Source organism: Ciconia boyciana, chromosome 5 (genome assembly GCF_034638445.1).
Source record: "Ciconia boyciana chromosome 5, ASM3463844v1, whole genome shotgun sequence".
In the NCBI taxonomy this organism is placed as follows: domain Eukaryota; kingdom Metazoa; phylum Chordata; class Aves; order Ciconiiformes; family Ciconiidae; genus Ciconia; species Ciconia boyciana.
Genome location: NC_132938.1, coordinates 12,484,746 through 12,499,801, shown reverse-complemented (window position 1 = coordinate 12,499,801; position 15,056 = coordinate 12,484,746). Strand labels below are relative to the sequence as shown.

Genomic DNA, 15,056 nt, shown 5'->3' with positions numbered 1-15,056 from the left:
TTTATGATAGGGTTCATCAAGGGGAAATAAGCTTTGTAGCATTTAGTGGACTTGAGATGAAAGATCAGACAGGAATTTACTAAAGCGGGTAGGAAGACCTCTTCTGGCGTAAATTTGCTAACAGTTATCGGTAAATAGTCAAACGAGTTACATTTCAATGTGATTACATGTTAAAGTTAGTCCCTTTGGCAGTGGACTACTCCTTCATAGGTACGTCCCCAGCTGTGATGGAATAACAGTTATACTGGAAGGTATAACTTGGCCTGAATATTACAATGTGTTGGTTTTCCTAAATCAAGCCGCTGTAGTGGAAAGCGGTCAGACAAACATGCAGCTGCAGAAGGGCAGACAAACAGGATGATGAAAAGCAATGCCGGAGGGAGACAATTAGAGGAAGTGTCTTGTTTCAACACGCAATGTCCTCCTCAGCCTCCTGGCAGCTTCTTTTGATAATCCTGAAAAGATCAGGGACAACCAAACATAAACAGGGCCATCAAGTCTTCATGTAATTTTCCCAGTTAAAGAAGTATTCCCAAGCCTATTTTTTAGCATAAGAAAACCTGAACAGGTAACACAATTTCTAGTGATTAAAATGGAGTGTGAGGGGTACAATTACTAATACGGAAGTCACTCTGTGCTGCCTTTGTTTTTCCTGTTTGCTATAATATATTGGTCTCTGGAGTTATTTCATGAGAGCAGCTGTTCACATCTTCAATAAGGTTATTCACTTACACTTCTGTAATGCAGACTGGTACTGTTTTAATAAGACAACAGGCTGTCCAGGGCCAACTTCTGCTGTCATTACCCTGAAGCTGAAAACTTTGTTTTCCTTGTTTCCACTTAAACTACATGTCAATAGACACCCTCAAGAACCAAAGTACCATGCATGGTGTGATGAAATACCCTTTGGAGTAAAATCGTAGAGGACAGCTGAAGAAGTAGGTATTGAAAAGGGAGCTTAGGAGCCTGGAGTTCAGTTGTTGGTATTTTGCTACTTGTTTCCTTAAAGCAAGTTGCATCTCTCCTAATTTCACTTCTCTAAAATAAAAATTGGTTGTGTTTTTTGAGATTTTAGGGACACGCTAATCAGTGATAGATTCTACAATGATTAGGCCATAGAAATAGAGCCAGGAAGATTGGTATTCATTGGGAAAAACATAGGGTTAATGATTTTTTGGGGTTTTTTTGCAAAAGTCCACATAAAAGAAGGACTTTTTGCAAAAGTCCACATAAAAGTATCTTAAGTCCACATAAAAGAAGAGGTGATAGGAATACCAGTGAAGAACTGAGGTTATAAATCTGACCAAAGATTATCCTTAAATATACAAATAAAATAAATGTGATTAAAAGATTTAGACATTTATGAAACTCATAGAAAATTGGTCAGTAAAATGGTGGCAGAAATGTCATATTTCATGCTGTTGGCATAGCTACTACATAAATTAATTAAACCTGAAGTGGCATGCTTTGTGTATTGCATTATAGTGCAATATCAAATTAATTCCAGTGGGAGGAGAGCCCTGTGGGATGATTGGTTAGTTGTGATTTATACAATGACTTGAATACCTTCCAATTTCATAATTTCTGGAAAGATGGAGAGTTCCCAAGCATACTGCAGGAACAGATTGGCCGATCAGTGTGAAGCAGCATTTATAATTCATGTTAACATGGTGTGACGGGATGAAGTAAGGTAAATGAGAGTATGATTTGTAATTAATACCTAGTTTATAAAGTCTAAAAACAACTTTTAAGTTGTGTGTTCCATGAGACATGTTAGCAGGAGTCATAACTAAGCTCTTTAAGGCATCTGAAGGGTCAGTGTTTTCTATTCCCCCTGGCAAGAGCTGTAGGAGGGCAGCAGTTCTGTGCGGGACAACCCATCGCCTCAAACCACGTTCTCCAGGTGCTGCCCAATCCTACAGGCTCTCCAACTGTTTGATGTGTCTCAGGACAACACCCCCCTGCCAACACACACACAACTGGTGAATGGCCTGGTATCTCAACCGTTGGGATTTTGCCGACTAGAGATGTCTGAGCTAACAGATGTACAGTCTTTGGGGTGGACACTGTCTATTTGTTCTGTTCTCTTGTAGTGCCTGCTGCAATGCGGCCAGCACTGATGGCATGCGGGGTACTCGGTGCTTACCTATAAGAAGAGTAGCATAACTGTGATTAACTGTATGTGAAATTTTCAGTATGTTAGGGAGGAAGAAAATACAAAAAACATCTCAAGGTATGGAGGGCAAAAAGCAAGCAGATTTGAAATAGGATGGATTATTTTCAGTTTCTCTCATCCTTGCCTTTGTGGGTCATTTAGGATATGGCATCTGGATAAAGTCTTGTGACACAGAAGATATGCTCTGCACATACTCCACAACAGACTTGCTTAACTTCCAAAACTGATATTTAATGCTTCCTGGCTGCGTAGTGCATGATAGATTTGCAAAACTCTACACTTCTGCAATCTAACACCAAGTGTATCAGAGCAAATTCACTGTCAAACAATTCTTCATTAGGCTTTTTGTAGCTGGAATGATAGCGAGAAATCTAATTCTGTGATCAAAAGCAAAGGGGAAACAAAGCCTGGTACTCCATCGAAGGACTATTTGTTACTTTGTCTGAACAATGCTCGCTTAGCACAATGGCCTGGATGTGTCCCATGGAGCCTTTTAGCCACTAATGCAAAATGCCAACATGAATTATTGCTTTGAAAAGCAGGAGTGTGTGAATGAACCTTCCAGCGCACTTGATACGTTCCTGCTTTGCCTAATGAGCTTTAGTATCTCAACTCCATGCTCATGAATGTGTCTTTTTTTTAAAAAAAAAATAAGTTTTTGAATTAACATTATTGGTTAATAGACAACTTTTTGTACTTGCCACATCCAAGCCAGGTTGTGCAATCAACAGGAAAGATAAGAAGGTCAAACAGGAAGAGCTGTGCTGGAGTCAGTTTTGAGCAGAGCTGAGGAAGGCACGGATCTGTCTGCTCTTTACCGGCATGTTATAGCAAATCAGACTTGGAAAAGGTAGGAGAACTCCTGTGCTCTGTATCTGTGTGTCCATCTTTTGCTGTATTTTAGGTACTTGTGGTATTTGATTGTAGGTTTATCATCAGTGCGTTAGAATTGCAGCCAAAGGGGCATTGTGGTATTTGACTAGAGGTTTATTGTCAGTGTGTTAGAATTGCAGCCAAAGGGGCATAATTTCAGTAGTGGTGTGCCAACAATGAAGTAACTGGAAAACATGTGTAAATGTGATCTGTCATGGCTATGAGAATGTGCTGGGAGTTCCTGTGCTGCTCTCCGTTCCCTCTTCTAGGTAATGTTGTGTGAGCTGAGCTGCCGTTCAGTAACAAGAGCATTCTTCCTACTTTATTCCTCTGCATTAGCTGCCACAGGCCAAACTCTGTCAAATCTAGCACTCAAAATGAAGTATTGAGATTCACAGGTGCCTTTTATAGTTTTCCAACAGGAATCTGATTTTTTTTTTAAAGCAGCCCTAAAGTTCATGCTTATTTTTAATCAGCTATGAAATTGTGGATTTTAGTCTACAATTTTCAGTATCTAAACTTGGAAATTTTGGACTTATGGTGCTTTCAGAGCTGGATTGAGGGTGGAAAGTATGTTTCAGTGCTACTGAGGTATGAAGAAAATGAATCATAAGAGAGGGTTAAAACTTCTACAGGAATCTATTGCCTCTTTTAAGCTCGCTAGGACTTTTTTGTTTGTAGACCAACCGTGAACAATGATACTGCTTGCAACATGGTTTACTAAGAATTGCTAACTAACCTAAAGTTACTTCAGTGATAAAGGAGTCAATCTTCCATTTTTGGAGAGTACTCAGATTCCTAAGTCCATTTACCCTGATTACAGATTTGCTTTACTTTTCTGTGTAACACGTAGCAGCACTGGAGGAAAAAGTTACATGTTGCCTACACAGTACATAGTATGGATTTTTTTTTTAATTCATGCCTGTGACTGAATTTCATAGAGATCAAGGCTGTGATTTACTCTCTCTGAGGACAAAGTTTATAATTATCTTGGCTGTAAGATGCTTGTGGACTAATACAGAAGATGTGAAACAAATGTGAGTTGAAACTGGGGAGAAGAAATAAATAACTACTCTAGTGTCAGTTTGGGAAAATTACCTAGATTAATTTATGACAGTACAGTTGCAAGACTGAGGTATTGTATGACATGTGGGATGTACAGGAGATGAAGCAGAGCAGAAGATCAAGGCTGTGCACACAGTCAAATGTCCTTTATGTGGAGGCAATGCAGGCTTCACTAGCTGCCTTGCCTGGTTTGGAGCCCTGGAGGAATGCAACACACCGCATGAGATGAGTAAAAATCTGGGGGCTACCAAAGTTCTGTTGTCTCAGGTACAGCAGCAGTGGTTCAAAGCATCTGGAGACTTTAAATTCAGAAGAGTTGCCCCTGATCCACCAGGGGTTCAGATGAGATGAGGAGAGAAACAAACAGTAGCTGGTGCTCATTTTGTTTGGATGAGATGTGAACTGATGCACAGAGGAGCAACGGCAGTAACCTTGTACCATCCAGGACGTTTCCAATATGTGTAAATAATCCTCTTGGGATAAACTAATTCAAGTTTACATTCACCTCTGGACTCTTTGGCTATTTCTCCAGCACTTCTATAGCACTCCTATATGTCAGCAAATAATCTTTGTCTCAATTTCCATCTCTGTAAAACTAGAATAACTATACTTGCCACTGATAACTTTAAGGTAGGTGTTAATAAGTTGTCCTGAGCCTCCTAGAGGGAAGATGATGAACGAAAGAGAAATATTGTATTGCATGCTGCTTTTAGACAACTAGTTCAAATATAACCCATTTTTATATACTGGGTCCTATTCTCATACTTAGAAAACCACTTTTAAAGAGAGAGACAGAATCTGTTCAGTGGATATTACTAGTTTTCTTCTTCAACCCCCTTTAATGGGGAGGAGTTGGGGGAGAGACAGTGTTCCTGTCATCCACAACTCCTCCTAAAACAATGACAAAAGGCAGGGGAAAAAAACAATGCTCAACCTGCATAGTTAGGGAAATGGAAAATGTCAAGCTATATGTTTTTTTATTCCTGTTAGCTGTGTCTTGAAAACTGAGATACAAGCGCTCAGTGAAAAGGAAGCAGCAACAGGGGGACAAGCATGATAACGGAATTGTTCTATTTAACTTCCAGTAAGAAAAAGTGTCCTATTTCCACCTTGTGTTCAACAGCTGTTGAACACAGACCTTTCCAGCCTGCGGTGCCCTGTGAGAAGGCAAGGGGAAGGTGGAGTGACCTTCTGAGCCTCATAAGCCTGGACAGGTGCTACCAATGGCACTGTGCGGGGCAGCATGTCCAGGGAGCTCAGGCCATGGGGAGGGGTGACAGCAGTGAACCCGGTAGCACTCCTGTAGGAGCTGGTGAGCTGTCCAGCATCTGCCTCCCCTCTCTTACTGCTCATCCCCACTGTGAGTTCCTGCCTTAGACAGTGAGGCTCCCCCAGGTCAGCGGGGAGTGCCACCTCTTGCCTGCACGGCCTTTGAATAGAGGTTGGCTCCTGGTTTGGAAAAATGGGCAGATCATTAAGTTTTATGGCCAACATCCTGCACCAAATACGAATTTCTTGGTCAAGCCTCAAAGAGCATGAGATAAAATAATTTTGTCTAAATATATAAATAAATAAAATGCTTTGTCAGTGCACATAAATGTAGATTGTAAGAACTAGTTATAGAAGACAAACTTACTTTACAAGGTGAGTGTTAGGTGATTAATTTATTTCTTCATCTTGCATTTGTTGCTATCAACTAATGGCTAGTTGCTAGTAAGTATAATGGTAAGTTAGCATTAGAGGTTTATGAAAAATCTCTAATGATGAGAGTGACTCAAGCACTGAAGTTTAATATTCTCTAAATCTGTTTTATAGTGGATGAATGTTTTTCTCTGGTTTGGTGCATCTGAATCTGTTTTAATTTGTACTGGAATGGTTTAATAATTGATGAGAAAGCATCAGCATAATAGGTAGGGTGATTATACCATAGCATTGCTTATGTGTTACAGTTTTGCTCCTTGAGGTACTTACATGACAGTCAAAGGTGAACAGTAGAAGGACAGAGATGTGGTGCAAAGTTCTATGAAATCTTTGTCACTTGGGACCAAATTTGTATCACTTAGGATACATTTAGATGCTAAATAAACATTCAAAAGGGCCTAGGTAGACTAGATGCCTAGTTACAGGAAAGTTATTTACTGTCTTGTTCTCAGTGCTTATACAGCTGCATGAGTTGACATTTGATAGTTAAGGCAAACATTAAAGATAGGAAAGGAATCTGTAGAGGAGAGCATGATTGTTAAATGTTTTTGAGATTTTAATTTTCATTCTGTGTATCTTGGAAGAGCCAAGAGAAAACATCGATAAGAACATACCATTTTTGCTTTTCTTTAACTTATTCTGATTTTTTTCCCTTGGCTTAGGATCTGGGATACTATGAATCTTCTTAAACAGATCACATCCATTTTGATTTGTGCAGATGTCCTACTTGCTCTTGCAGCACCACACTTTATAGATTCATTCACAACCCTGTTTATCTATGTTACCCTTACCAACATGCACTGATGCAGAAGACATGAAAAGTTAGTATCTCTTTTCCAACTCAAGTGAATTCTAAGAATTCAAGTCACAGTATATTTGTTTTCCTAAATTTTGTTGAAGATTATATTTCTGCTTGTAGATAGGAGCTGATGGAAAAAATAATGTTCTGAACACTGAATTTCATTTCTGGGATTAAGGAAAAATATCAACTGGCTTTGGATTCATAGAACAATGTAATTTAAACAACCACCTTTGGAATTTTATTATCCTTAATATCACAATATTTGTCTTCATCAACAGGAGATACCAGTATTTACAAAATATATGCAGAAGAGTGTTTCATTCTTAAGTGTGAAAATTACAATGCATTACATATAATCCTGGTACAGTACTGAAAAGAACGGTGTTAGCTACTGTCATTACTTTAAGGAAAAGATCAGCTATATAAATGGAAAAGCATATCCTAGCAAAGTGAGTTTGGTCTCTGGCAGGCTTTTATTTTTAATCATTTAGAACTAGGTCATCAAGTCTGATAGGCAGTTTTCAGGGAAGTTAGCAAGAGATCTGAAGTCAGAACTACAATGTTAACTAAATGTGTTAGTGGAAATACTCTTTTTTTGAGAAAAGGCATCAAAATCACTTGTGTTTGAGTTACTATCTGTGTTTCATAGGTATATATGAATTTATACACATAACTTTATATGGAGAATTGCAATGCTACACCACTAAGCATGTTTTGAAAATCAGCCTCACCACTCTGTAGGCACTTTCGAATAGATGGCAAAACGGGACAAGGAAAACATTATCCAGCCTAGATTCATTAACTTATATGCTTGTGGTAGATGGTTATGGTTTAATTCTTTGAGCTGGTCATACCACCTGTATGTATACCTCATTAATTTTTTTATAATTGCATAACATGCTTCTGTCTATATGTAGTTTACTGCTTATTCAAGTGCTCCATGGGCTAAAGGTCTCAATGTCTGCAAAATGGAGTGTGAAAGTTGTGTAAAGAGATGACTGCCTTGTCCTGTGTACCTGCCCACCATGGCAGACAGCTAGGAGCTCTTGCTGCTATTCATGTTGGTGCTCAGTTTGCTCAGGTTTAGGGATCTATGACATGAAGCTTGGAGGGCAAGAAGTGTTGGAAGGCATGTATGTGAAGGAGCAAGCCAGAACAATGTGCTTCGGGACACCCTATTGCATGGTGAACAGAGAAAGGAGAAATTTCCAGACTGGTCTGAAGGCAGATTGTAAGGGGATACTAGGTGACCAGGCACTAGTCTGAGGTTTTGGCAGAGCGAAAGTAATCTTCCATCAACAGCTTCAGTTTTAACCAATTTCTGCTGGAAATCAAATGAGAGAGGAAACTTCACAAAGATTACAAGTTTGTATACTCATAATGAATACAGCTCGTTAATGAGTATAGCTGGAGTAAGCACAGAGGGATTTGGAAGAAGTCCAAGTGACAGGACTAAAGCAAAATCTATCCTGTGGCTTTATGAAACCAATTAGAGGCATGTGAGAGCCCACTGAGGAAAAGGGTCTAAACATCAGTGGGGCATGTGCTGGCTACATGAGTCACGTCCTTTGCGGATGCATTGGCTGATTGATAAAAAAAGCTGGATTTATAAAAACCTTCCTGTTTGTTTGAATTAAGCATGCAGTACCCATTCCATTTTTGTCACCTTTAGAAAATGATGTTTTTCCCCTGCATTGCCTCTGTTCATGTGAATAATGCTATCCCTTGGAGGCTCTGCATTAAAGCTGGCCAAGAATGAATAATTAGCAGTGGGCACAAGTACATTTCATTTCAGGCCTCAGATTGTTGCTATTAGTCAAATCTATTGCTGCTTTGCTAAAGCAATGATGTCACCTGATTGCAGGAGCTTTTTCTGGGATGAATTTGGGTGTTAGACAACAATTCCTCTCAAAGAAGTCTAAACCAAATACTTTAATGTGTATTACAATTAAAAAATAACTCCTGCAGGAGTGGGACAGCTCTTGAATATGTGCATGTATTCTGATGTTTTTTAAAAATATATTACTGAATTTTCCCTCAGATTGTTGATAATGTTAATTGCATCACTGTGAGGAATTGCAAATTATGGAGAGTTCGGCGGCAGCAGGCAGCGTGTCCGTGCTCAGCGCTAACACCATCATACCTAGTCTAGAGGGAAATCAAGACAGGAACGTGGAAAGGAAAGAAATGGAGCAGGGAAGGTGCGGGTCTGACTGGAAACGAGCGGAGGCCAATGCTGCCATCAGCACGGTCAGGGATGGACTCAGGATGGACGCGTTGCAAGAACAAATAGGTAAGACCTCGATCAATACATCCTGGTCACTCTGCTCTTGACTTTTCTTTGTGTTTAAATTACTGTGTTCTTTAAACATTGCTTGCTGTGCACAAGCAGAGGACTGTCACGTGTTTTTCAGTTGAGCTTTTTTTTTTAAATACATCTACAACTGTTAAAAGCAACAAAACAAACAGCTGCATTTCCTCCATGGCAATGCTGCATAGATTGGACTATTAAACGATCTCCATTGAAATTCACTTTGGGCAGACAAATGGATTATCTATTAGTTAAAATAAGCTGAGATGAAAATTATCAGAACACATGAGCCAGAATACTGAAATAGAAGTTATTTGTCTAGCACTTTTTGCTATAATCTCTAAGATTCAGAAGCAAAGATGAGTTAGACTGCATGTTTCTATTTTAATAAAGTTCTTAGATTTCTGTTTTTCATCAAAAGATGTAATACTATCTTTATTTTTCTGCAAATGAAAACATACTTCATGCAGTAAAAACATGCAAGTCGGAAACACTTTTTGGGTGGAAGGGTGGAGTGGCATAGGTGGCTGCGTCTCAAAACTAGTGGCCAGACTCCTTATAATAGGCCCGAGAGCTTTCTGAATGTGAAAATAAGTAAAGCAATCATGGAAAAACTATTTCATTTTAAATTACATATCCTATGGCTTAGACAATGTCTTTCTGTTCACAACTGCAACTCTGCTGACATCAAAGAATATGGGGTACAAGTATCCCAGGGTAGTATAAAGTTTCTCTTCAGCTTGCCAAGAAGTATGCAAGTCATCCCATTAATTAGGAATGGGGCATGGAGTTCATGTTAAGTCTTTGAATCTAATTATAGCACTTTAAACAGTCTCAATTTTTAAAAGGTATTTATAGGAACTCTTACACTTTTGCTCAAATTTAATAGCAAACTATTATTTGTAATTAAACTCCCATGAGTAATAAAATGCTTGCTCATAGTTTTTGCTTTCTCCTAAGAGTCATGAAATTAGGTTTAGTTTTTAAATAAAATATTAGCTGCTGGATATTCATGTCTCAATAAATACTTTTCAAGGAAAGTCCATAACTGGTAATATGGAAAAAATAGTAATGACAAGTTCACATACCAAAAACATATGATAATTAATTGTCCTTATCAACTGTTAAATGATGATCAAAGCAATCAAGAACATGTTGTCAAAGTTTTGACAGTTGCTCTGTTTGTACTTCTGACTAAAACAAGAAAAAGCAGAACTACAACTAAGTATTGTCCCAGAAGTTGTGGGGAACTTAAATTTATAATGTTCCTTAAATACAGTCAGCCTACACTGCAGTGAGCTTACTATCAAATTTCTATTTAAAACCCAAATATCATTGAGTCCAGATTAAAAAAAAAAAATCAAACAAAAAACCCCCAACACCCCTGTCTAACACTCAACCAAAACCAAAGTGCTTGGGAACTGAAATTTCTAATTCTAGTATATGCTAACAATTGGCCTTAAAGATGATGTTTTTACTGCCTTTTTTCTGAAGTAGAAAAACTCTGTGTTTATGTATCCTTATTTATTTGCATGACTCTGTTCATGTAACATCAACAGATGCACTCGAGGGAAGCTGCAGAAGACTTACTTAGAAATTACCATGTCCTACTATATTACAAGTCTTTTCTTAAAAGCAAAGCTGTAGAGGAAAATGTCTTAGGATACATGAAAATTGCCTCAGAAGTTTTCTTTTAAAAATTAAAGATCAATTTCTCCCACTTTTATTTAGAAATATCAAGCCTTGTCTTCACTGATTTTTGCCAAGGGAACCTTGAGAAAATGGAATTGGTTGGAGTGGGTGTTTCTTCAGCATGAAAATGTATCGTTTCCAAAAGGACTGGAAGAAATATGGGCCGAAAAAGAAAAAAGCAGATTATTATTAACATAAAACATACTTATTTTGTCTTATTTTTCTAAAACCTGAAATAACTTGTTTTTACATTACCCCTTCCCAAGTATTAGGCTTGTAACAAACAAAGAGAAGGATTATTTCTCTTCATGTATGAATTGGTATGAGGCACTCATATCATTGCCAGTTTATACCACTGAAGCTTCAGTGGAGGTCGCTTTTTAGTATAGGTGCAAGAGAAGTGAAAATGAAGTCTGACCCTTGCTCCCTCCCAAATGGGACTTCAGTTTCCTGAGAGGCTATCTTTCCACCAATTCTCCATCTTGAAGCTTCACATCAAAATGATGAAATCAAGATTTAACTTCCTCCCCAGTAGGAGAGAAATTATCTTCAGATACTTTTTGTGGGTTTTGGGAATTATATAGCAGGAAGGGGAAAAAACATAGTTATTTTCTTTCAGTAATTATCCAATGCATCAAATGCTTTGAAAGTGTGGGGTGTTTTTTTTTCCCCGGTGTGATTTATATGGACTTAGAAAATGCACTTAACCATTCCTTTCATTTATCATAATAGAGTGTTCTCAAAGTGAAAAATGCACGAATGTCAGTTCAAGGACCCTTCCCAATCAAGCAGAGAATTTTCCAACTGGTAAGACACTTTATTCCATCATAACTTATATTTATAATGCTTTTCTCATTGCTTACTTTTTTAAATTGAGACAACTATGTCGTCAACATTTGCAGTTGTCACTCCTGTAACTTTATAACATACTTCATGGTACCTCTGAAGTGTCCAACTTCTACATAAGATTTGTTGAGAATTTCTTATAAAAAGAGAGAAATAAATCATTAACTGCTATAAAATCCAGAAACCATTTATGGACTATATTGCAATGGCTAATAAAAAAAAGGAAATAAAAAGTTCATTGCTTATTTTATGTATGGGTTTCAATTCTTCAAGTGTCTTATTTTAAGTTTGTGGCCTTTCCAAGTCTTAGTTTCTTTTTTTTTAGTGCTGTATTTTCAATGAAGTTGCAATTGAGTACAGTTCTTCCATAAGTAGGTACAGCAGGCTTCCCTTCCGGAGGGCTCATGGCCTGCTCTGTGCATTGAGGGTCTAGTCACATTTCCCTTCTCTTGCTTGCGGAGGAAGAGAAATAACCGTCAAAAACCAACACTGGGATGCGCTCTGCTTTCTGGCTTGACCTGACAAATCACATTAGTGGTAGACAGTCTCCCCCAGGCATATGGTTATTTGTAGTTAAATTATTTGTGCTTATGTACCTGTTTGTCTCGCTCCATGCAGAATTTTGGTGGTTCTTAACTCAGGGTATGAATCAGAGCTCACAGAAGCCGACAGGAAGATTACCATAGGTGCAATGCGGTTTTGGACCATATTTCATGTCCATAAGGCATTATTAATAGTTCTTTTGGCAGAAGCAGCCATATTTCAGTTGTTTTAATTCAATGTAATTATTATTTCAGTAATATTAACTTTTATATAAGACTTAAATATGTAACTGTAGAAACACAATTGAACTTGGAGTCAATCTGATTATGTAAAAAAAAAAAAAATAAATTTTTAAGTAATAGTCTTTTCTTGTGTCAGTATCTTTTATAGCTTCAGGTAAAATGAAAAGGTCAACAATACTGCTACCTAACAGTGATCCAAGTAACATTTAAAGACTCTAGTTTGTCTTCTTTGTACTAACAATTGATTATATGACCACAGCTTAAACAGAGAGGTCTTGTAATTCAGTAACACTGCTTTATATTACTGAGCCACCCTTCTTAGCCTTAAAGTAATGAGTAATTTAGGCACAAGCCATCACAAAACTTCTGGAGACATAGATAGGAAGCCCTCTGAAAACAGATTAAGATGCAGCATATTAGACTAGAATGTGAAAAATATCTGTTTTACCTGATTAAAAGGTGAAACTCAGAGGAGCTGGAATATTTTAGGATGTACACCAATCCCATTTATTGCTGGAAGCATGACCTATTTACACACTTGCAATTGGAATTCTTCCTGAGTGGGTATTATTGGCTTATATGTGCCCATCTGGGTATCTGAAAACTTATAAATATGATTTACTGTTATTGACTTAAATTAACAGACATGCAGAATGAAAGCAGCTTTATCAAAGATCCTCCTTATCTGAGAAAAGCTAGCTGATGAAACTGTACCCTTAGCTGTAGTAAAAGCTTCTCATAAACAGATGTCAAGATCTGAGAACAGGTATCTAGCTTCTTTCAGATGTGCTGGGGAAATCATATAAGTGAGCTTTTAGTTGGACCGTTTATCTTGGTTGGTACTGCTCAACCAGCTTAGCTGAGAAACAGCCTTTTCAACATTCAATTTATAGGAGCCTTCTGAAGTACTGGGGGTCAGATAACCATGAATTTAAGATTAGCATAAAGAGTTGTTGTAACATGCTGAACTATCTGTGGTTTGGTTTTTTGTTTTGTTTTTCAATTCCAGTATCTGTTTGCCTCGATTTTTAAAATATGTATGGGATATTTGGAAATCTGGGCATGTTCTCAATGTCCATAGAGCTGTCTAATTTGACAATTTGCCAATCTGCTTGCTTTTTTCCTCTTCTCTCTTCTCCATCCCCAAGTGTGTCAGTTGTCTCCCAAAATTTCTACAGACTTTCACATCACTCTCCTTTCTATAGCTGTAGCCTTTATTATGCAACTGAAAAAATTTTGTGTTTCATGCTAGGCTGCTATCTCTACTGGATAATAAAAAGGGAAAAGAAACATGCAGTAGGTCAATTTTCTGTGTGTCTGTCTCTGAAGCTGAAAAAATAGTTCTTAAGGTGGATTCTATGATTTTGAGGGATTTTCTGGTTCTCCAAAGCTGATTCACAAAACTTGTAGCACTGTAAATGGATATCCTTCTGCAGATATCTCCTTGAAGTTAACAATGGTAAGACGAAAGAGTGGATGTCCTGATCCCAGACTCCAAAGACAGCTCAGAGGGCAGCTCCGACTTCTGGAAAATGACAGCAGGGAGGTGATGGCAGCTTTCAGTGTAAGTCTATTGCTTGGGAATTGATTTATTTATTCAGAGAATACACTCTGTGCTACTGAAATAATCTGAGAGATTTGGGTCCTATTTCCATCTACCTGCTGTATGCTTGAATTGGAGTGATCAGAGTTTCTCATGGCCCAAAACCATCTAGAGATATTGGAAATACTGAACCATTGAAAAAGACTGGAACACCAAATTGATGGAAAATAAATAAACCCAGCTAAATAAGGCATTGAAGGGTTTTATTTTAAATACATTCTGCTTTGATTTACATCAAAGAAAATAATGGTTTTCTGATTATTTTTTTTTATTTGCCCTCATATTGACTCTTCATTTCAGTTTCCAGTCACTTGGAGTAATTTGGCATATGGGTTACCCAGGAAGCCCACTGCTAAGCCAAAGAGGAAGTCTGAAGGAGAATAGCATAAATATGGCCATCTAGCCCCAGGAAGTCCACTAGCTTTAAATAGCACACAAGGGGGCTGGCATATTTTTATTACTGTCTTTAATCGGTTTGTATATAGGAAACCTGTCCTCTACAACCAATGAGGTTTGCTACAAATACAATTTAAAGTCTCCTCTTTCCTCTTGATGAAAAAACAGGATGCTATCATTTGACCTCTGGTGTCCCTTTTTTGTCTGAGCCATGAGTTCCAGCCTCCTTCACTAGCAAGCCAAACACTGAAATCTTAATTAGTTATGGCTTTATGACTGTCTGAGATGCATGTGTTTCTACATGATTTTCCTTTCATGTGTTGTGAACTCTCCATCACCAGCCTGCTGATTTTGTGGCTGTGAAAACAGTCTATACTCCTGCTGCTCTGCTCTGGCTTTTGTTTAGGCGAAGATGGAGAAGGGGAGAAGGAAACCAGCATACAAATAGACTAGATTTGTGGCCTTGTTAGAAACAGACCGGGAAAAGGACTTTGAAGGAAGCAAGATTTATAATTACAAGTTTCCTTAGAATGTTGTTTTGATATTCAGCAGTGCATAAAGCCCTCGAGGCTGAGATATTTTAGCATGTGTTGGCAATTTATTAATAGATTTCAGGCTCTCGTTAATATTTAATCTAATGTAGAAAGGGGCATGCAGAAGATCAAAGCAGTGACGAGGCATGCCTGTTGAAGAGGCTTAAGTTTTTGACTTTTGTTTTCAAAAAGGAATTACTATTTTAATCTGTTCATGTTGTGTGAATTGAAAATATAGAAGTTAAACAAATTAATTCAGATCTTTTTAAATCA

General features: G+C 37.9%; 1 protein-coding gene across 1 annotated transcript in view; it reads left to right on the top strand.

The window, feature by feature from the left end:
- The first annotated feature begins 2,950 nt into the window (after window positions 1-2,950).
- Window positions 2,951-15,056, top strand: part of SH3TC1 (SH3 domain and tetratricopeptide repeats 1) — a 32,224-nt gene continuing 20,118 nt past the window's right edge. The window contains exons 1-4 of the mRNA XM_072862387.1: window positions 2,951-3,026; window positions 8,659-8,910; window positions 11,353-11,427; window positions 13,688-13,815. Coding sequence (XP_072718488.1) covers window positions 8,703-8,910; window positions 11,353-11,427; window positions 13,688-13,815 — 411 coding nt within the window. The 5' untranslated portion in view covers window positions 2,951-3,026; window positions 8,659-8,702. The remainder of the gene's footprint in view (window positions 3,027-8,658; window positions 8,911-11,352; window positions 11,428-13,687; window positions 13,816-15,056) is intronic.